The sequence below is a fragment of the Brachionichthys hirsutus genome, chromosome 8, assembly GCF_040956055.1.
Source record: "Brachionichthys hirsutus isolate HB-005 chromosome 8, CSIRO-AGI_Bhir_v1, whole genome shotgun sequence".
Lineage (NCBI taxonomy): Eukaryota > Metazoa > Chordata > Actinopteri > Lophiiformes > Brachionichthyidae > Brachionichthys > Brachionichthys hirsutus.
This window is the reverse complement of record NC_090904.1, coordinates 9830049-9853431: the sequence shown is the minus strand read 5'-3', so window position 1 is coordinate 9853431 and position 23383 is coordinate 9830049. Positions and strand designations below refer to the sequence as shown.

Sequence of the window (23383 nt, the reverse complement as noted above, 5' to 3'; positions counted from 1 at the left end):
TTGATTCTGAGGAACCAGACACACCAAGCTGAATTAAACCACACCACTCCTTCCAATGACACGTCACAATGGTCGTTCCGAAAATACATTACCATCATGATTATTTTATTATCAAAATGCATTACACCTCTTACTTCTTAAACCTTTCGCAGGGGAACAATTGAAATAGTTACTATGATCTGTGTAAAAATAAAACCAAACAGAAGAACAGAACGGTCTTTACAAAAACAAGAGAACGCAGCGGCTGGTTTTGGGAGGAAACCAGGAACGGACCCGATGGTGAGCTTCCAGCCTTCCGACCCAGAAACAAATATCATGCGATAAATTCAGTGTACTATATTTTCTCCATACAAGTCTATATCACATTTCTTTCTATACATGTTCACAGAATCATAAATCATACATGTTTGTCCTGTTGGGTCTTTTATTTTTAAGGTGCTAAATAAATTTGGGTCACAACTTTTATTTTCTTCAATTAATCAAACATTCATGTCACAAAAGTACCCTGGACTGGGGGTGTGTGTGTGTGTGTGTGTGTGTGTGTGGAGGGGGGTAGATTTCCACCCACATTCAGTCCAAAGTGAAAGTCTCAGAGGGAGGAGGCGCCCAGCCGAGAAGCTTCTCTTTTCTTTCAAATAAAAATACAGCGCGAGGGAAGGAAGAACATAGCAGCAGCTTTTCACCTCGGGTTTTAGAAACAATCCAAACTCGGAAATCCCTTCCCCCGATTTCAATCGGTGTCCAACGGAATTAAAGGATTGGTCAGGAAACGCGCGCGCACACACACACACACACACATATAGATATATATTTAAAGAAATCCTGCACGATAAAAATAGTCAAGGTATTATCTGATAGAAAGGAGCCGGTTCCTGCTTCCGGTTCTTAGTGTGAATCTGAACAGAATGATGAAGAGGAATGCAGCCGTACGGGGAACAGAACTGGATTTCAAATTTATTGAAATAAAACCAAAACAAACAAACAAACAAAACAACAAATAAACAAGAATGCAGCACCATGAATCATAAGACCTGTAAGCCTCAAGTACAATATCAGACGTCTACAGTGAAGTAGTCCTAATGTGGAACCGAAACAGTCCGGGGGGGGGGGGGGGCGATGACAGAACGCTGAGGGAGAGCCTCACGGGAAGAAGCGCTGTTTTCCTGGTTTATCCCATGGAATGATCCTAACGGGGGAGGACGTCCCCCCCCCGCCGCCCCCCTGATCCAAATCAAACATCCATCGACCGCTCAGCGAATCCGAAAACGGAAAAAGAAACCGAAAGAAAATAAAAATATATATAACTGTTGATTTCAGTTACATCTCTGCCTTGCTCCGACCTGGTTACCATGACAACAGGTACAGCTTTATATAACTCTGTACATACATTTGTGAGGAACACCGTCGAGCCTGCTTGCACGGCCCGGCACATGAGGGACCGCCGGGGGGGGGGGGGGGGCGACCATTTCAAGTTACACGAGATTTGTGTCCAAATCGATTCTGTAAGAATGTCCGAAGAATGTCCAGCGATCGTCTTCGTGCAGAACGGGGACAGAAAAGGACAGGAGACATCAGAGACGAAGTCCTCGCTCCTCTTAGGTCTGTACATTTCCCCACCCCGAACTCCCTGAGCTCCATTCCACTGCAGCTTTAGGGGTCGTGGAGGTACGCAGCTTCTCTCCCTCTCTCTCTCTCTCTCTCTCACACACACACACACACACACACACACACACACACACACACAAGGTCCTAAAAGCTTCCTGACTGTGTCCGTACTCCGGACCCCTGGAGGGGGGAGTGCTGGAACTGACCGAGGCTCGTCCCTCGCTGGGGGTAGTGCGCCGGCGTGGAGGCCGACAGCAGCCTGGAGCTGGAGTTCAGCGGCGTCTGTCCCGGGCTGCCCGACTTCAGGCTCCGGGACGCCTGCTGCTGACTCGCCCTGGAGGCCTGGGCACCCGAGTCTGTTTTAGTCTGCCCGTGGGCCCTGGGCGACGAGGCGGGGGCCCCCGCGAGGCCCCCGCTGTTTAAAAGACTCGCTTTAAAGTGGCTGTTGCCGTAGCCGGGGCCTCCGTCCACATTACCGCCGCCGCCGTGCTGGTGCAGAGAACCCGCCGGCGGCCGAGAGTCTGAGGAGGAGGTGGGGGCGGGATAGGAGGATGGAGACTGGGCCTGAGACAGTCCCGGGTGGGAGGGGGGGAGGCGGGGGTAGAAGCCCTGCCCCGATGACGGACTGTAGGAACCCCGGAATGGCGAGCTGGAGGTTTGCTGGAGGAACGACGGGCTGCTGGTCTGACGCTGACTTTCTGAGGACTGAAGAAAAGTCAGTCAGACGAGGCGTTTGATGCCCCACGGAAAACACAGAACCGAAGACATTCTTGCGTCGTAACTGTTCATTGTCAGTAACACATTTCTTTATTGCCTCTGTATGTTAAATTATCTTCCTTCAGTAAACCAGGGCAGCGGCGACACCTTGTGGAGAACAAAGGAAACCCCGGAGAGACAGCAGCCCCGCCCCCCTCCCCCCCTACCTGGTGCGAGTACACGGAGGGGCTGTATCTTTGTGGACTCTTCATGGACGCCGCCTGCGTCTCGTATCGATCTGCATCTGCAAACACAGAAGAGAACTTCAGAACGCCGCCGCCGAGTCTTCGTCTCCAGGAGCGCCGCCGTTCCCAACGTCTCCGTACCGGCGTCCTTCTCCGTGGAGCCGTCGCTCCTCTTGTAATTCCGCTCCATCTTGATGCTCCTCAGGACTCGCTCCAGAACGCCTTGACCTTCCCGCAATCGTTCAACGGTCGTCGGGACCATCCTGAGGAGAACCAGAGGTTATCCGGCGGCCGTTGGGGAAACGAGAACTCCCACGCGGCGCCGTTTCCCCAACGGGCGTCTCACCACTGGTTGCTGCTGTCCTGGCGTCTGGACTGCACGGACGCACAATGGTGGTCGGGGGGGCTGACGTCCTCCATCTGCGGGAGGGAGGCGTGCGCCGACGAGGAGGAGGAGGAGGAGGAGTTGAACGGGGGCTGCATCTGCTGATGGGGGTGGTGGGACTCCTGGATGTAGTGGGGGCCGGGCCGGGTGGGGGTGCTGCCCAGAGACGAGCCGCCGCCGACCGGCTCGGAGTCGCGTCCGCTCCCCTGCTTCCTCTTCCGATACTCCAGCAGAGACACCTGAAGGAGGGGAGGAGCTATGAACGCACGCACCACACCAGAGGACTCACCCTGACCACGTCATCACCATGGAGACGGCCTTTAACATCACAATAACACCGCGTGCGTTGCTTTGTTTCCATTCACAGACCGGCATAATGTCGGCCGCCGTGGCGCCGTTAGTAAAAACACGGCTTTGACAAAAGAGCAGGCAACTTGGAACGCAACGACGACGTCAATATCTGACACACACACACACACACACACACACACACACACACGACACGGACACACACATACACACACGACACGGACACACACCTGCACCGTTTACAATGAGAATGAGGATGCTCATCCCAGCTTGACGTCGTCATGACACAGAAAGGGATCGTGGGAGGGGCTATGAAAGAGGCGGGACGATGACGGGATGGTTCAGTTTTACATGATGTCACCAGAAGTCAGGCCATGACATCATCACCAAGCACTAAATTAACCAATCGTGTTCAGTCAATGTCCTGCTGCTTCCTGTCAACGTGGGCTCTGATTGGTCGCCTGTTCCAGTAACTTCTGGTACTTTGATCTGAAGCAGCCGTCGGTTTTTTGAGCTCCAGGCTCCTAGCTTCTGATGCTACCTCTGGATGCTACTCCGGTGGTACCATGTGGTTCTACTTCACATTCATGACGTCTGTCTGGATCTTTCTGAACCCGACGCCGGATCAGCAGGCGGAGCCTCCCGGACTCCACCTGTAACATCCACAGCTTTGCCCCAGTTCCGTACGACGCAGCAAAGCAAACGCGTGCTTAGCTTTGCTTTCTGTGGCAGTGGATGGACAATAGATGAGATGGAGCAGAGGTTTTATTCGGACCCCCCCCCCCCCCCCCCCATCGTGAGGGTTCACGAACCACCGGCCTCTCGTGTCAAAGGCAGCGCGTGAATCTCAACACGGGTCGATGAACTGGACTGGAATGAATTTAAAAAAACAACAACAGAAAAGTATCGCCGAAAACGATGGCATCGGAACTCGGAGGGAAGAGGCGGCGCTGTCGGAGGGTGGGGTGGGCGGGTGCTGTATGCAGATGCAGAGAAACAATATTTACATGCACACTTCTAGAGACGAAGTTGTAGGGAGAATATTCACCATATTTTGTACTGGCTTGTATTCACTTCTTACATCTATAGCCTGGTAATCTGTCTTCCCTGTCAGCAGACTAACGGTATGCTGGGTGGCCCTCTGCCTTGGAAGAAAAGTGGAAGAGAGACGTGGCAGAAAGTGTCAAGGAGCAGCGAGGGGGGGGGGGGGGGAGTGAGGGAGAGGAGGGGGGGGGGGGGAGGAAGGGTCAAAGCTACAGAATCTAAATCATTTCAGATACACAGAAAAAGATTAAATGTGCTTTTATTTAAAGATTTTAGTTTTGGATTTGAGCAAACTGGAAACGGGAGGGGGCGAGGGGGGGTGGGGGGGGCATCATGAGGTTTGACGTCTGGGTTGAGACATCAGTAGTAAATAAAAACGGAGGACTTCCTGTCGTTACTATAGTTACCGGTACAAGCAGCTCAGCTTCTGGAACCCTCACAGACATATGTCTGTGTGCAAGTCTTGAAGTTAGCGTGATGAGCGCTAGTTAGCGGTTAGCAGCTGGCTTGTAGCTAAGGGAGCTAACGGCTAACGGCGCTCATGGCAGAGCTAACCAGACACAATCAGTCCACCTTAAAAGAATCAGGTTGAAGTAACGACTAAAACAGCGAGGCAGCATTTCATTTCATTTATGAATTTTTTCACATTCGTTATTTTTTTTGAATACACTTTATTCCGAACATGTGCATTCCGAACATTTCACCCTGAATAATCCAAATAAAACAAGAAATTTGATTGCGATCGATCGATCGGTTTTCTCCCCCCCCCCCCCCCCGGTTTCCCATTGTGAATAATGAGTGAACTTGCCTTCCTCTTTTGTGGTGGGTGGCTGGTGTGAGGAGGCGTGCCGCTGTCTGGGTAGCCCCCCCCATAGTGGGGCTCGCTGTACGGCGACATGGAGCCGGGGCCCCCGTCTCCCAGCAGCCCCTGGCCGCTGACGGAGCTGTGGAAGGACTCGGCTGGAGAGAAGCCGCCTTCTGACTGGGACAGCCGGTGGTCGGAGGCCACGGGGTTCCCCAGGTTGGCGTTGAGGGGGGAGCAGGTGTATATGAGGTTGAACTCTGTCCTGAAGGCCTGCTCCCTGCTTTGGGTCATTAGGTCCGAGGGCGGACAGGACACTGGGTTTAGGGAACCGGCCCCTATTGTCGCTGGGCCCTGGGAATCATGGCCCCCAGAGAGGGAAAAGTCATCCGAGGTCATAGCTACGGGGCTCTCCAGGCTGGAGGGGAGAGAAAGGTCCGGGAACTGAGGGCGAGCAACGTCCAAGTCCATCTGGAGACCCGGCTGGAGGTGTGGACAGAGTGAGAGGACACGACGACGATGAGACAAAGGTCAACAGGTCCCAGCATTACCAGAGCAGAGACCCGGCGGTGTACCTCGGGGGAGACGGACTCTGGCCGGTGGACAGGAGACGCCTCGGGAGACGATATGTTCTGTAGGGAAGAAAGCAGCTGTGAGACAAACGTCCCCAGACGCGTCCCTCGTCAAGCGCCTCGGCTCCTTACCTCAAACTGCAGCGGCGTGTTGCAGCGGCTGGTGGGCAGCGAGGGCATGGGCGAGAACGCCAGGCCGTTGGGCAGCAGGGGGTGGAGGGGGTCCTCTGGGAGCGGGGGTGTGATGGGCGACAGCGGGCGCAGCAGGTGATCAAAGTGGGTGGGCGTGGCCTCTGTGATGGCCTTGGCACGGCGCTTCTTAAACGGTTGGATGACTTCTGGGAGGACGGAGGAAAACGCAGAAGTGAGTTCTGGTCTGAATGCTGAATTCTGGGGGGGGCGGGGGGGGGGGTTACGTACCGCCGGACATGGGGTTGGGGGTGGACCTGCTGCTGGTGCTTTGCTGGGAGGAGGTGGACTCGGAGCCGTCTTCCACGCTGGCCGAACAACTTTCATCCTCCAGCTGTTTGATCCACCTCTGCGGCGCAAAGCGACGCAAAAACGTTCTCAACATCAGACTTTTAACGAATAAACGCGGTTCTGCGGCGCCGCTCACCTTCTTGTAGCAGCCGTAAGTCCCGTCCATCTGCAGAGGGCGGGGCCGGCGGCGCTCCGGGTTGAAGGGGGAGCCGAAGCGGATGTAGTGTCTGGGGGCGGTGCAGATGAGCGACGAATGGGAGAGGCCCGGCAGCATGTTGAGGGTGGTGGCGAGCACCGTGGGGTCGGTGGAGATCCGCATCGGGCGCTCGACCGGCGCCTCCTGCTGGACCTTCTCCCCCCCGGGGACCTTGTCGTTCAGCCACTCCGTCACCAGGTACTGAGGGAAAACCGGATCAACCATCAACGGCGTCTGCGTGGAATAAAAGACAAGCGGGGGAACGTGTCCTACCTTCTTGGATTTGGGGTCGCGCAGGTTGAGGCCCTGCCCGTCTCCATCGAGGACATGCCCCCCCCCCAGTCCACTCTCCCCCTGGCTGTGCTCAGTACCGTACGGGCCCTGGGATCCCTCGTCGTCCGGGCCGACACTCTGATCAGCTGATGACAGCGCTGCTGACATGGCTGCCGCTGCGGCCGCTGCTGCTGCGGCGGCGGCGGCGGCTGCCTGCTGGGCTAAGGCCTGGCGCTGCCGCCGGGCTCGCTGGGACGAGCTGGATCGGTAGCGAGAGATCCGGCTTTTGGGCCGAGGCTTCGCTGGTCGTGCAGGTTTGGGCGGCGCCGTCTGGGCCGGCAGGCTGGGGGACGAGGTCTTTTCTTCAGTTGATGGCGTTTCCTGAGAAGAAGGATTTGGTCACGGGGCGAGTCCTGGAAGGTTGGATCTGCAGCAAATGTCACATGACACAGAATCTCCAACTGACCGCCACGTAGGTGGTGCGGCGGGTGCTGACCCCCAGGCCGGCGTTCGGGGGTGTGGGGGTGCTGCCCGCAGGGTTTCCTGCCCCGTCCTCAGCCTCCACGCTCTCCTCCTTTACGTCCGATCCCCCAACTCTCCTCCGCCTCCTTTCCAGACTGGTGCACATCTACAGGCGGGGGGGGGGGGGGTCGAAGAGTCAGACAGAGACAGACTAACTGGAACAATTATTAACAGTATTAGTATTAATGTTGGGAAATAGTTCTAGAAGGCCCTTCAAGTGTTGAAAATCTTTTTTTGAGGTGGGGGGGGGGGCATCACTCTTTTTTCCAGTTTCACAGAGATAAATCGCCAGGAGGAATAACCAACCAGGAAGCCGGTGAGGCAACGCAGGTCTGGACTTCGTGACGCGTCGGTGCAGAAAGTAAAAACATTTAAAATGTCCTACTTTTTTACTGGACATGGAGATCCCATTTTCATCCACCTCTCCCTCCTCCGCCTCCTCCGCCTCCTCCGCCTTCAGCTCATCCTGCAGTCTCTCCTGACGACACAAGAACACGTGAGGAGAGGAGAACAGCCCCAGCAGCGCTAGGCTAACAGATGCTACACACACCTCCGTGTCACTGCCCCCCTGCGGGTCTTTGGCCTCCGGGTGCTGGTCCGACGTCTGGCCGTTGTCGCCCTCCAGCTCTCTCCTCCGGGCTTTCCTCCGACGAGTCTCAGCGCCAACCAGCAGCGAGGGAGGGGGCGGGGAGGGGAGGCTCAGGAGGCTTTCCCTGGGGCTCAGGTTGTGCTTCTGCACCGGGCAGTTCTGGTTGCCCTTATGGCAGGCACAGTCCACTTTGTAATTGCTGAGGGTCGGTGTGAAGAGAGGAGACGTTTACGCCGGAGGACGGAGAAGAAGAAACATCAACAGCTTGATGAAGATCCAAACCACGACAGATAAGAGCCCGGTTGACAGAGGAGACAGGTAAGGCTGAGGACCGGCCCATTAGAGGACAGCTGGACGTCTCACACAGAGACAAGGACCGGAACGGGCTCAGGAGCAGAACTCACCAGCTACTGAACTCGTAGTCAAAGCCGACGGTGACTTCGGCGTCCTTAGCGATTTGACCGACGGCGTAGATGCACAAGTGGATCATGCCCTCGGCAATCATGTGCCGGACCTGGAGGAGGGAACGCCGGTCAATGAAAGGCCTCGAAGCCGCGGCGGACAGAAGGAGAGCGCTGGTAAAAGCTGCCGACCTCAGCGTTAGGCGTGCAGGACCTCCTGATGAACCGCGCGTCGTTCCCAAAGGTCCGAGCGTCGACACACATCTCCACGTCATTGAACTTCGAGTAGAAGAGCACAAAAGGGTAGCGTCTGCAAACACACGGCGGCGAAAACATCAGTGCGGGAAGTCAAACGTTTCAGCGGCAGCTGTGCTCGGAGCCCAGATCGGAGTGGACTCCAGGGGGTCTTACTTTTTGAAGAACTGTCCGTTGACTTCGAACTGTTGTTTGAGCATGACTTTCCCCCGATATTCGATGACCAGGGCGTCCGGGTCCAGGTTCTTGGCTGCTCGGAGGATCTTCCTGTGCTTCTGCACACGCGTTACCCTCCCCAGCTGGAGCTACGGACAGGAAACGCTCTTTACTCGCTGGAGACTAAACTCAAACACGAGAGGAATGTCGTCCGACGCCGTCCTCCCTCTGACCTGCATCTGGGAGCCCAGCACCGTGTTGTTGCAGGCGAGCTCCGTGCGGTTGATGGTGTCCATGGCGTCGACCGAGGCCTGGATCTGCACGGTGGCGGTGCCGCTCTCCGCCTGCGAGTGGAGCCGGAGGAGCGTCTGCACATCGGCGCTGTACTGGTTGGCGAGAGCCTCCTCGTACTGGTCCGTCCACTGGCGGATCCGGCTCTCCCAACCCTCCGTCGTGTTCTCGTCCAACACGTTGGCCTCCGTCGTCGAGTTCTGGGCGGAGGGACGGAGCGGGTTTTTTTTTTTTTTTTTAGACGAGCTTTTCGCGACGCGAGACGTCAATAGCAACAGTCTCACCTTCATCCTCATCGACTTCCTTGAACCCTCTCTGAAGGCCTGAAAGAAGGTTTAACAATAAGATTTTCGGCCCGACTCAAACCCACCTCCCACCCGACTCCTCTCTGCACTTTGCATACCTTTACTTTCTTGCTCTTCGCCGCTCCGCGCGTCTTCTCCGTGCTCTTCTTTCTCTTTTTGGATTTGCTCCTCTTGACCCGGTTGACGGTCAGCTTGATGCTGGTGGGCGTGTGCTGGGTGGCGGTGTAGGAGATGGTGGAGGGCGACACCTCTTCATCGCCACTCTCCGTGACGCTGCTCTCACCAGCTACATAAAAAAAAAAAAAATCATGTACCGGTAAATCACACTTTATTAACAACAACAGACGCTCCAAAAGCAAGAAGCGTACCCGAGACATTCTCCGTTTTCCTGTGCTCTGCTCCTTTTCTCCTGTCGAGACCCCAGAAACAACAAATCAATAAAAATGATCGTCAGTTCAAAATCAAACGTAAACATCGAGCCGCCGCGACAAAGCGCGTGAAATCCACACGTCGCACCTGCAGCTGTCGCATTTGACGAGCAGGCCGTCCGCGGTCAGGCTGCAGTGGCACCACCTGGCCACGGCGCCGTCCTCCTCTGAGGAGCTTTCGCTGTCGGCCGAGTTGTCCTCGGCGTGGCCGTGGTAGCGGGAGCCGCGTACCACGCCATTGAGATCCATGGCGGGGAATGATGGTTTGAGAGAGCGGGGAGGCGGGTGGGGTGGGGGGAGGGGGCGCGCCATAGTTGTGATCCTGACAACACACAACGGAAGACTGTTGCATCTTCAAACAACGGGTGTTCAGGCAAAAAAAGAAAGAAAAGGGAAACGGAAAATGGAGACGAATGAAAATGAGGGCAAAAAAAACAAGTATGTGAAACAGTACAGCTGTTAATAACAGTAGAGACTACTATTAGGATACACATCCATGTATTAAAACAATGAAGCATCACCAGCCCCGAGCTTAACCTTTACTCCTCTCTCATCTTAGAACAAGGAACTCGAAGAGATTAGAAGTCAGGAGAAACCGTTAATATCTGATCTCATAAATGACTTTGTAATTTAGCCACATGACAGTTGATTAACAGACAGCAACGCTAGATCCATACGGTATGGCATGCTATGATTGGAAATGGCGAACAGAAGGAACCGTGTGAACTCACAGCATATGGTAGTCCCCGATACCCATGACTCTGGGCGCTCCCACAGTTGTGGTTGTTGTAGTTTTTCTCAGTCACTGCAGGGCTTGCTTCAACTGACTCAGGGCTGCAAAAGCAAAACTCATTATTAGCAATGCAAATAAAATAGCATCAAGAAAACAGAACTCTGAACTCTGCTGTCATCTGGAACGACTGGTTAAAACTAAGGACATTAGTCCACTAGATGGCACCAAATCACTAGTGTTCCATTATAGCGACTGCACCTTATGGCCTCAAACTGAGAACTGGCTCAACCAGAGTAGAAAATATCATTGATTCATGATTACATGAGTGATGTTTGTGGAACAGACTCTCGTGACCGGGGGTTTGGAGGAAGATCAAGGCCTTGAGGACAGAGGTGGAAGGAGAGAACCCACGTTCTACATGACCTCAGTGGTGAGGATCTAAGCGAGGCCGTCTGAGAACATTTCATCAGACACTACGCTGCACAGCGAGGTGAAACTCAACACCTTCCGAACAGACGGAGGGCTGCATGGGACAAAACAATTACAGATCACAATATTCGAAAGTATAAATAATTACAGAAATTATACTTAAACGCGAAGTCTTGTTTTCCCTCAGGCCAGAAATGTGGAATTTGACAATATAAATGCAACCCCGATTAGCACTGAAAGCGATTTGCTCATTCTCTGGTGCCACATAGTTGACAGGCCCGTTTCTCCAAGCACCCACTCCAGTGTCATGTAACAGGAAGTGATGGTTACATCAGCCTAGCAAATGAGGTTGGGCTAACTCAACTTATCAACAATCAGATGGGGAAATCAAGTTCCAGAACATATCTAACCAGAATCTCCACAGATGATCCTTTTTAATCTTTAAACGTTGACAATACTGATTCTTTGTACTCTTTGGAGCCATGCAGGCATTTTCATCCAGGACTTCCTGAAAGAAGAAGTCCTGGACCTCAATGGGACCTTCCTGTCTGAAGGAACGATAGATCTAATGAATACAGGATTAAGTATAATAATAGGGCATCAAACTACAGGACTTGATGAAGATTCTTCTGTTAGCGCGGTGCAGTTAGCTAACAATCTGATCAGTCGCCGCAGTGGTCGGCCTGCGATGCCAGAAAACAAGATCAGAGAAGAAGAAATAAATCTAAGTGGGTGAGGAAAATGGACAGGGTCGAGACAGGCCGGCCTGCATCACTAACTGTGACAGCAGCCAATCAGGAAGTTTGTTTACAACCTGTGAGTCTGCAGTTGGACAGTAAAGAGCAACAACACATTTCCTCTCAGGTGAGGGCAGAGCTCCCCCACCTGGCCGGTGACGGGACACTTACTCTGATCCAGCAGCCATATCTGAGTAAGACGTTTCGGGTGTGGTGACTCCCAGCGCGATTACTATGCTCATGACGTCCAGCACAGCGGCGCGTGGGAGGGGGGGGAAGAGGGGGAGGGGAGAGGATGGGACGGGGGGGGAGGAGGAGAGGCGAGGAAAGGAATTATAGGGCCCCGACTAGAGCAACGGACCACTCCAGAGGTGGGGGGCCGCCGAGCCGTAGCCCACGGCTCACGGTCATGGGGGACCTGAGGAGAGAGGGCAGCACCCGTTAGACTAACAGCATCCCAACACGACTCCACGATGCATGACGCATCAACTTCACCTCCATGATTTTATAATAGCATGAAGAGCATTTAATAAATAAGCAAGGACATCCACCCGACAAACCATTGTTTCACCTGAAATAGCCTTTTCCTTAATGTTACATGGAGTGAAATGTTAATAAAGCTTATAATATAGAATATATAAAACATGTCATTACTAACGGAGCAGGAGGAAACGATTGTGAAAGCAGAACGCTAGATTCAATATCTGCCTTTCATACTGGGAAACTGTCATCCTGCGTCCTTAATTAGTTAATTTCCTAAACTGTTGAGCGTATTGAACATCAGCAGGTCGCCTTTGGGCCGGGCCGTGTGGACAAAACCCATTTCTGGGCCTCATCATCTCGGTCTTCGCAGAGATTTAGAAAGACAGCTGTGCAAAAACAAATTACAATCAAGCAAAATGACAGGTTTTCCTCTCCTGCTTCACAAAACAGAGCCGTGTCACACTGAACCCACCGTCTCAGACCGTTACTATAGTTACCATCACTGCCCGTCTACTCATAATACAAAGGTTCTGAAAGGCCCTCATCCATGCCCCCGGTCACCCGAGTCGGGATGATTACACAACGACCAGAGGTCGGTGCGTTTCCCGATGCTGCATTCGACGCTGTACGCATATTAGCGGACAGCAACACTCCTAGCGTTGTTCTGGTTGCATCAGCTTTTTGCGTGTGTTCAAGGCCAGTACCAGAAACAATCGAGAAGCAGTCAGAGGATACTTCGGTCACAATCATCGAATCATTCCCTGAAGCACACAGGAAGAAAACAGCAACTCAGACTTAGGGATTCCAGGTGGCAGCACCGCTCACACTTCGTGTACACCTGCATGCACACAGCTAACAGCTAACTGGAGCGCTAAGTAGGTGCCGTCTACAACTAATAACTATAGATTAACTATGATTGTAATATTTACTCGATGTTGTGCTCCCAGCAGTATGTGATTAATGATCTGGACAAAAGAAACCTCCGTTGTGACCCTTAATATGCATCATTATGGCGGAGTCCTCCAGCAGCTCCACCCAGGCTTAACGTCTCCCCCGGACCAAAGGAAGTGTTTCCTGTCGGCTATAAATGGCCCGATTTGTCTGAAAGGGCATATCTGGACAATGTCCAACTCTGTCTCCCAGGACCCAGTCCACAGTCCATATGTTCAGAGTGCAGACGACTCAGGCAGCGTAACTCCCGTCCACGTTGCAGGAGTGCTGGTGATTGGTCGGGCTGCAAAGGGAGTACGAGACGAGACGCAAACACTCCTGCGGCTTTATGGGGGAAAAGAGCTTGTACTTTAGGACAACATCTAATTCTATTAAAGATAATGTCTCATCCTGTGTGTGTTGTTCATCTTAAATCATTATGAATAAATGACCTTGCGCTCTAACTATAATGTACAATGAAAGGTCCAGCCCCCCCACACGAACGGATCAGTTCTGTAGGTAAAAAGACAGATGATGGAAAAGATGCACTCTTAGAAACACAATGTGGTTGCTGTCGACTAAATGACTGTTTACATGAAGTAATAGCCTGTTAAACATAAACAGAGTCTCTTTGATAAAGATCACAAGAGCCACCTTAGTTAAATATTAACATTGGGTTGTCAAGTCCACGTAACCCTCTCACGACTCGGGGAGAAAATTTGCTGATTTATGTGGACAATGAAAGAGTTTACGTGATGATTCGTTATCGACAAGACGAGTTAGGCTTGTCTTTTTTTTATCCCCCCCCCCAAAAAAAATCAAGGCCACCAGCATGTAGGAGACGGAGGGGGGGTTTCACAGAGGAGAAAAACAACCAGCTCTGCCTTGCATGCAGTACCGCTGCAGGCAGCAGGGGGCGCCTTCCATCCGAAACCTGTAAAGGATGAGTCATCGAACATGTGGCCCGACCCTCCTGTCATGTGACCGACCCACACTCCCGTGCGTGCGCCGCCTCGCTCTCTCTCTTCTCCCAGCATGCTCGTCAGCTAACAGAGACGTAACCGCGGCTTCAGGGCGAGGAGGATCCGACCCAGAGCTGACTCAAAGTTCACGCTGCGCAAACATATGTACACATGACGTCACCTGATTGGTCCGCTTCAGCACAATGCGTGTCAAAACTAATGCGCGACACTCGAACGGCGGCTGGTTGCTAGCGCAGAGCCACGGCAACAGGACGGGTGACATTCCCGTAGTGCTCCTCACGGCCACGGCGACTGTTGCCCTCGCTCTGCAGCACCGAGGCAACCGCAGCGCGGCCGGGGACCTGCAATAATGTCAAGGTCAGTTTAGCCGCGCTCGCTACCAAGCGGAGAATGTCACACGCTGGTCGGTAGCAACAGACGTCTGCTGCGTTGGGCCTTTATTCTGCACCTTCTGTGAAAGGGTGGCAGCTGAACTAAACGAGATGCATTAGCTTTTATGCTAGCCGTCACGTCATGCAGCACGCCCCCTGAAAGCTCAAACCCTAATCCGGTTCCGGTTGAACACGAACTGGGGTCCCAGAACAGGGAAGAGGACTTGGTTGTTCATTTTAAAGCGCGCCTCATAAAAACAACCAGGAAGGGTCAACACAAAGGAGGTGCCCTGTCCAGCGCCTGTTCCAAAACCCGCCGGCTCTCTAATATCCCTGTGGATGATCACTGCCTGACTAAAATAACCGTTTGACTCACAAAGGGAGTCGCTATCTGGGCCGCTTCCAAAACGCCAGACGGTGAACCAGGGAGGTAAATTCCATACGAAGAAGGGAAGCCTTTCTTTACCTCCCTCCCTCCCTCCCTCCCTCCCTTCCCCGTTGGTTCCTCTGGCCACGAATACTGGGCTCAAATTACCAGCAGGCCCTGCAAAGTCTTTTCATTCCACTGGAACAGAGGCCATTTTGGAGACCGAGTGGGACGGACATGCATACATAGAAAATGAACAGCGGAGGAGACTCTTATCTCTTGCTTCACTCTTCTATTTTTTTAGATCTGACATGGAAGCACAGGCAGACGTGTGCTCCGTCCCGACGTGATCCATTTAATCATCCTCTAATACCCAACATCGTCTGCTGGGTATCATGAGTACATTTCATATAAGCACACCAAGAGAACATGCAGAACGCTTCGAACGCTCCTGCTCGGCAGCACATCAAGTGAAACACAGAAATAGACGTGACGTGCGCAAGCATTTCACAGCCTGTAGAAAGTAAAGCTCACGACATGGCCGCTCATATTATTAACCAAACTGAATCAGAGGATCGCAGCATAAACTCGCAGACACAAATTCATGCGAGAACAGCAACCCCCGATTTTTATTGCATGCCACTAGTGGGAGTTTTACTTTTTACTCGCCCAAAACAAAACAAACATTAGCCGTAAGCTAGCAACAGGGGCCGAGCGCGTGCGTCTGTGTTTGCGTTCAGTTCAGGTTCACATTGAACTCATTACAGAGCAGTTACTTTGGTTACTTCCCTCCAGTCTCTTCTTCTTGGCCCCATCGTTCAAGGACGAAGGGAGGCAGCGGGTAAACCCGCTGGTATGTGGCTCCGGATCAGAGCAGAACCCCCGTTTACCCCCCCCCAAAAGCCCCGACTCTGCCAGCGGAGCTCTCCGCCACAGAACACACAAACTCCGATACCGCTATCATTTTACAATGTCAGCAGAAAAACCGGCTGCAAATGCTTATTTCGGAACGGGTTTACCATTGAACACAAACCCCTGACACCAGCTCCAGAGACTCAGCCACGCACACACACACACACACACACACACACACGAAGAGAGAACAAGTGAAACATGCATATGTATACGTCACATGTGCTCATTTGGTACGTTTACAAAGCATTTGGCTCATTTCACAACCAAATGTCATCACAATTTCAGAGAACAGTACTCCATTTTAAAATGTCTTCTTCTGTTGCCCAACTAAAGGGGTTGGGGGGGGGGGGGGGGGGGGAGTGAATTATGTTGCACCTGTTCTCCTGCTCCCTTTGTTTTCTGGCAAAGAACAATTAAATTCCCACTGACTGTATGATGCTGCGTAAATGAGGCTTTGCGTTATTGAATATTTATTGGCTATAATTTCAGTGATTGGATCCTCAGTCGATAATATATCTATGATGATATATGACCCTAAGGTAACGTGGGAGGAGGCTACAGCGACGATACGCCGGATCGTCTGGCATGTCATCCCGTGTATCAGCGGTTATGCCGAGAATGCCTGGAATCATTTGCGACGCCCCTACTGCCGATATGCAGAACAGGTAGACAACACCCATGGAAGATACGGAACACGCAGTGATCCACTGACATGTCATAGTGTGTTTTCCACCAGGCTGCTTTACCGCAACGCCTCTGAACAGCGCGTCCGTGTTCAGACAACGTCCACCTGTGTCTCACCAAACCTCCACAACACGCCGAGCCCAGTGCGACGACGCCGGCCCACTCGGCCCGCCCCCGCACACATGCTTGCTGTAAAGGCAGGGTATGAATATCTGCCGTTCCCCAGCTTTGGGCAGGTCGAGCTCCACCGTTAGCTACAGCGGGAGGAAATTGAAAATGAAGAATGCGCAAATCAATGGGGGCCTGGCTTCGGGACAAAGGGGATACGTGGCCAGGAAGAAAACAAGGCTCCTTGTAGATCTTATGCCACACTCAGCCAAACGAATTTACATGATCACAAAGGCAGGCGCACACACACACACACACACACACACACACACACACACACACACACACACACACATACACACACAACAACATGCTTCATATGTCCCACACGTGGTAAAAGAAGATGTCTGACATGTCTGTTGGATTTCAGAGGCATTTCAGCTGCGCTGCATTGTCCGCTTGATCAAGATCGGGGGACATGAACGCAGCAACATCCAGCTGCATGAATGGACCGGGACCAGACTGGGGATGGGAAGCACACAATGAAGAACAAAGGGCGAGTAGGTGCTGCAAGTCGGGTGGGGGAGAGAGAGAGAGAGAGAGAGAGAGAGAGAGAGAGAGAGAGAGAGAGAGAGAGAGAGAGTGGACAACAGCAGGGCCAGCACGACAAAATCAATCATGTGTTTCAGGACAAACAAGCCGGCCGGCGTCCTCAGATTGAAGTAAAAATAACGCTGCCCGTTCGGCTTTGCTACCGCTTCCCTTCCTGCTGTAAGAAGTCGCCTCAATGGAACGCATCACAGACCGAACAAAGACAGCAGAGACGGAACAATGAGGCATTGTCAAACGCTAAAGCTTGTGTGCATCTGATGGAGACCAACGAGTTTAAAATGTTTCACGGGTTCCTGAGGAGGGGCCGCATTTACTTACTCCCCAAATGTGGGGAGGAATGTTTCCAAGCGTCGGCCCGGCAGAGGTACGGAGCCCAAAACAGCCATCTTGTTGTCAGATAAGCTCAGGGGCTGGCATAACATAAACCAGAGACGCCCTCCCGCCTCTCGCCACGTGATCCCGCTGCCTGACAACCACATTTACATGACATTTCATTTCCTCTTTCGGCCATCAACCTTCTTCAGAGTGCCTCAAAAGCCCCCGGTTACACGTCTTTAACCATGTAGCACAACATGTGCGAGAATTACGCGTCGTAGGATCAGAGGGCATTTGGTCCGGCAAACCTAAAACACCTGAATTTAACTGCCAAAACTTTTGTGAAGACCAAAGCTAAATTCACAAAATATTCCGAGGCAATGCTCTAGCATAAGACCAAACTTGCCATTAAACCTGGAACGCGTACGAATGAATGATCGGGGTAAAACGACTCTTCCACACAGGAACCGTTTGACAGAGAAAGGCCCGTATGAGCAGGAAAACCCGCCATCGGTTTCTCCTTTTGTCTCCGAGCTGCCGCTGAACATTCCAAACCACAGCAGCTGTGAGCGGGTTGCTGTGAGGAGCGAAAGCCGCCTCAGTCATTTTTCCTCTGACCAGCTTCTTGTTTGCTCCATTCCCCGCCTGACAACACCCTCTGAGCAAACACTCCTGTGACCGAGACGTGCTCTGCGGATTTTGCCATCTCGGTTTCGCGTCACACGAAGAATCCGAGCATTTTGATCTGCTATTATTTTGTCTACTTTAATGTGCCGTTTGGTTTCATGAAAGAAAGAGGCGAAAACTAGAACTGGAGGAACGGGCGAGAAAGGAAAAAGAGAGGAGGGCTAACAGACGAGGCCTAAAATGGCTGCCTGCAGTTCAAAAGGAGGAGACAGAAGCTCTATTGGTGAGGCTTTTTCTTTTTCCTGCTTTGAGCTCAGCCAAGTATCATAAGAAAGTAAGACGGGCAGGCTGGCAGCGAGGCAAAGAAAAGAAAATGAAGGACAAAAAATAAGAGCGCTAAAACGAGAGAGAGAGAGATGACTATGTAGATTGCCTGCCTCACCCCCACACCCTCCTCCTCCATTATTCTCCCAAGAAGCATTGCTTCCCTGCACGAAACAGAATTAACCACAACGCTCCCCCCCCCCAGTGCAGAGGAAACGCTGAGCCCTATTGGAGCAGGTCCAGAGCTCATGCTCCAATGGGAAGGCTTCGCTGAGGCAGGCGTCACGACGACTTGTTTTTAACCCTGTTGTGCAAGACGTTAAGCCATACGAAACACATTAGGTACAGACGGGGAAGCTACACGGACTGGTGCTATATCCGTCTGTGGAATTACTACAGACAGATGTGATCCCAAGGCAGGAGAAACCAAAAGCAATCAGCCCTACAGAAATACAAAAAAAGCCTGCGTGATGACTTCCTATATCCTAATACATCACGTGAATATTTTTCTGTTCTCATACGTAGGCCTCGGGGATCGACCTGCCTTTAAGAATTGAGACGAACCCTGTGCTACAAAGCTCGGCCAGAAACAGACAGAAAGCACACAACCGCCCTTCACTTGTGTGACTGTCATCTTTTCGCTGTTTCTGTAGAAGTCTGCACCCTCAACACTGGCTTGGATGACTTTGCAACACAGGCAAAACACACATGAAACCTTATTAGCATGTCAATAGCTACACCTGCCTTCCATGTAACGATACAGCATGCAAATAGAAGGCTAAAAAGGACAGCAGCAGGACCACCCCCTCCCTCTCTCTCCTCTCCTCTCCGAACGTCTGCACCAAGACTGAATCCTGTCTTCTTGTTCTGGAAATGGGCCAACTTCCTGCTTCACTCTCCTCTTGTACAAGCTCACATACAAAACAGGGTTTACATTCTGCATCGGTGAGACAGACCTCACCTATTCTGGTCATGTTTTCAATGGCAAGTCACCCACCAGTTCTGTTTCTTGGTTTCTACACACAGTGTAGACTTTACTTCTTTAGTAAACAGAAAGCTGGGCCAGGCTAACCTTGAATGTCTACACATTCCTTAGATGTCTGATGTTTCAGAGGCCCATATTGGGAAACAAGGGTCCACATCCTGCACGGACAAGTACCGTGCTAAGCTTGAAGGTTTTCATTGTTGCAACTCATCACCTCGAGAACACAAATCTCACCCCGATACCATTTTCTTAGCTCAAAATAGAGCATGAACCAGGGTCATTTTAACTCAGATAAACAGGGAACACACGAAAGCAGGATATCATATACCAGATCAGACAGACTAATCTAATGAACATGTTCCAAACAGAACACTCAGATTGTTAAGGACTGTACCGATTTAAAAAAAATATATACGTGACTAAAGTCTTGCGCAACAGGGACCAAATGAAGGTCAAGCGCAGCTTGAAGTTTTTGCACAACATTTTAACTCCAATCCATATTATAACATCTGTCTGGGAAAGGGAGAGAAATGAGTGTGTCTAACTTGGAGTCACGCTTCCATTGCAGCCGATCCCACCAGAAGCCAATAAATGCCCATGACTACAGCAATTGTTTCAACAGGAAATGATTGCTGACTTTATCTCCCCCCCCACTGAAGATAAAATCTCAGAAGTTAGTAACAGGAGTGTCTGATAAGACTGGTTTACCAGTATATTTGGTAATGTGTACCAGATGAAACGTATTGCTTTGCTTTGCTTCCTTAAAACCGGTATATTTAGTCAACTTTAAGAGCACTCAGTTACTTACATTTGTCAAGACCTTACCAATCACATTGGCAAAAAACATGGCACTTTCCAAAAGTTGCAAGACAGATTTTTTTGGCTGGAACACGTTCCAGATGATGTGGTAGCAGTTGTTAGTCTTTAAAACGGCATCAACTGAGATTAATGTTGAAATACAGGAATATAAATCACACTCACCATGAGCACAGTTCACAATCAAGCACAATAAAAAGATATTCTAAATAGTAAATGTACGATGAATTTCCACAACAGCAAGCTTCAATACATTACACAAAATTGAGAAATTTGCTGTAACACCCGCATAATTAATAAAATGTAAGACAGTGTTTGTCCAGTGTGATAGTGAAAACATTTATTGCTGCTTGGGAAGACTGTAAAACCAACATGGCAGGTCAGTCCACAACGGAGGTGCAACAAGCAGTCAAACAGGACATGGCATGCTTTCCTGGCGTGGCAGCGCGAGTTAAAATTGCATGCTAGGGTCACTGGGAGTGCTGGCGGGGTCCATGTTTCCAAAGATTCTAAGTGGCTCGGTCCATAAACTGCAGCCCACGCAGTCTATTAAAAGATGTGAAACATATTCAGAGAATGTCAGTCGCAACCAATGAAAAGACGGCTCATAATCTGGCTTCCAGTGGCCATCGAGATCAATCCGCATACCCGGCGCTCACTACACAAACACAAACACACACACAAAGACAATCCTTAAAAGTATTTGTGTATTTCTAATGACCCAATACAGATTCATCATGACATGGAACAATATCCTGTTTTAGGTATTTCACTGTGAGCGGGCATACATCCACAGGCCTATATTGATGTATAAGTATTAATAGTGAATAAATAACGTCTTCTCTCTGTGCTGGTGGAGAGAACCGCTCCAGACTCCAAGCCAGCTGCTGGAGCGGAACACAGCCGCACAGGCGACTGTAATGACAGCCATTTGTGCTCGGAGGCTCGAGGTCCTGATAATTAAAATAAAACCATTCTCTGGCGTTGCACACTCAAAGTTCTCACTGTGCACTTCTACTCATGGCAGACGTGTAGGTCCAGCAGCGCAGTCACTTTCAAGGAGTCACAATTACACGGTAAACCGAAGTGTACATTATTTATTGCAAATTCACAACAGATTACAAAACGAAATCTCAATGATTGCAAAACACTAAAGGGTTTAAACATACAGACTTTAAAATGCATCCGACTGGCTCAACCGTGATATTCGCCACTTGGAGAATAAGGAATCGAAGGCTAAAAAAGGAAACAAGAGCTCCCCTCTAAAATACCACCCATTTCTCTTAACCGCCGCCGAGGCTGGGGGGGTTGGCCGATGGGGGGGGGGGGGAGGTGAAGAACAGCACTGCCCAACAAATTTGGTTTCCTGATCGCTGGATCCCACACGCAGGAGAAACAACGAGCACAAATAGCGAGAACACAAACGAGCTTTCAGCTCGATTCACACGCCTGAGCGAAGTTCGGAATGTAGCCAAAGATAAATGCACACGATGTAGCCGAACAGCACCGTGATGCAGACACCATATTTTTTTTTTACAAAATTAAAACACAATACTCGGGAATGGCACAGCAAACGATGCCTTCTGTATCCGAACGAGGCTTTGCGTGCGTTCTTAACGACATATTCACGGTGTGAACTGGTTCAGAATGAGGACACAATCAACTGGAAAACATCCAAAAGTTAGCTAGCGGCTGGTGTAGCAAATGTAGCTCGTCTAATGCTAACGCTAACTAACACAGCAGCTGTTTGCTTAGCTAACATGATTCGACAATAATTGGCAAATTGCATAGGAAAAGCTTCACAAATATCTGACAGTTTCGGGAAAACATTTTATATGCCGTTTTCCAAAAGCACAACACAATGTTAGCTGGTTCTAATAAAAGGATTTATTACCTTACACGGTCTGATTGTGAACTTCCTAACCCAACAGATGCGATTCAGGTCTGCTCTACTCTGTTCAACCGAATAAAGCCTCTCCGACAAACCCATATAAAACAGCGATACTGTTATTATCGCTGTATAACGTCGGGTTACAGGAAATTAACTACGAGCACATAGCCGAAACGAAAATAATATGTTTCAAAACGACAAATAGGTGGCTTGTGACCAATCCCCTAACCTTACTATTTCTAATTGGCATTTTCTAATGTGTAGCTAACGTGTTAAAGATAGTTGATCTGTTCTTTAAACCGATGCGGGTGCCTCCGTGGAGTCAAACTTCTGAAAACTTACAAAAAAATAATTATTGCGAGCTTTGGAGACATGCTTGCTTAAAAAGAATATTAAAAACACTGGCTATTATATAAGTAACAATGCGATGAAAATACCTGACCGACGAACTTGCGATCAAAAACAACACGAGGAGCTGATCAAAAAAAAGCCTTCGATCAGTCCAGACACAACAGCAGCCCTTCGATGCATACCGTCAATACCGGGGGCTTCTCGAGCAGCTAACGAGCCACTTTTAAGTGGAAAAAGTAGCGGGACAACCAACTAATAAACTACTGTGGCCAATAAGTAGCTAGCTAACTTGTTTAGCGTAATAACTATGTCTGGTGCACTGAAAACATGGTCAGTACGTGTTTATTTGAATTAGTATTTATAGAATGTGATATTAATGAACATTTAGAGTACTCACCTAAAGAGACATTCCAGACAGATACGACCAAGGCAAAAAGAACTAAGTCCGCAGAGTAACCCAACATCAAATCCAACCAGACCAGTAGGCCTGCGGGACGTCCTCGGAGTCTCCTGTATCCTTTGCCCTTAAAAGTAGCTCCCTCATCAGCGGTAGGAAACAAACTTCTCAGTATCCTCCTCGCATAGGCAGAAAGTTAAATCCCCTGTTCTGTTCAGGTGCACTGCATCCATTGAGTGTCTATTTTAAATCCCCGCTTGGTAATTGAATTTATATTAGTGTATAGTATATTTACAATCGTTATTTATAATGGGGTATATGCTGCTGTATGTGATACAGGGCTCTGATTCTGTCTCGGGTCCTTACATTCGCCAAGGCGCCCATCCCCCTCCTCACCGGCATCGACCGCGGGTCCCAGCGAAACTGACACACAACCAAGTCACGGGGTTTCCCTGGCGACCGTGCAGGGGCTTTCTCCTTGGGCGGCCCTCGCTGTGATGGCCCGCCCCTCGCCAGTGATTCGACGGCAAAGCGACAGTCATGTGACGCACCATACGTACGTGCTGGTCTTTGGTAAATTACAACGTCCATTATTTTTCACGTCAACTACGTAAGAACTGGGGCGGGAGTTGCTTTGCGGAGGGGTGCGAAAATTCACTTCCATTATGAGATGTGTTGTGGCGGCGTACGCGGAGGAGAGGGAAAGTGGCTGGATTCGGGAGATAATTTGATACCGAACAGAGGATCTGTATTTTCACAGTTTCGGGAAAT

General features: G+C 50.7%; 1 protein-coding gene across 1 annotated transcript; it reads right to left on the bottom strand.

The window, feature by feature from the left end:
• Positions 1-927: 927 nt before the first annotated feature.
• setd5 (SET domain containing 5) lies at positions 928-23005 on the bottom strand. Its single transcript, XM_068742265.1, is given in 25 exon segments — positions 928-2310; positions 2529-2605; positions 2688-2809; positions 2893-3170; positions 5093-5569; positions 5662-5718; positions 5791-5996; positions 6079-6196; positions 6275-6535; positions 6608-6988; positions 7074-7235; positions 7515-7607; positions 7680-7917; positions 8123-8232; positions 8312-8429; positions 8531-8679; positions 8764-9021; positions 9106-9144; positions 9225-9412; positions 9495-9548; positions 9644-9812; positions 9814-9906; positions 10286-10388; positions 11625-11871; positions 22613-23005. Coding segments are annotated over 24 exon segments (4383 nt in total). The 5' UTR covers positions 11696-11871; positions 22613-23005; the 3' UTR covers positions 928-1749.
• Positions 23006-23383: the final 378 nt, after the last annotated feature.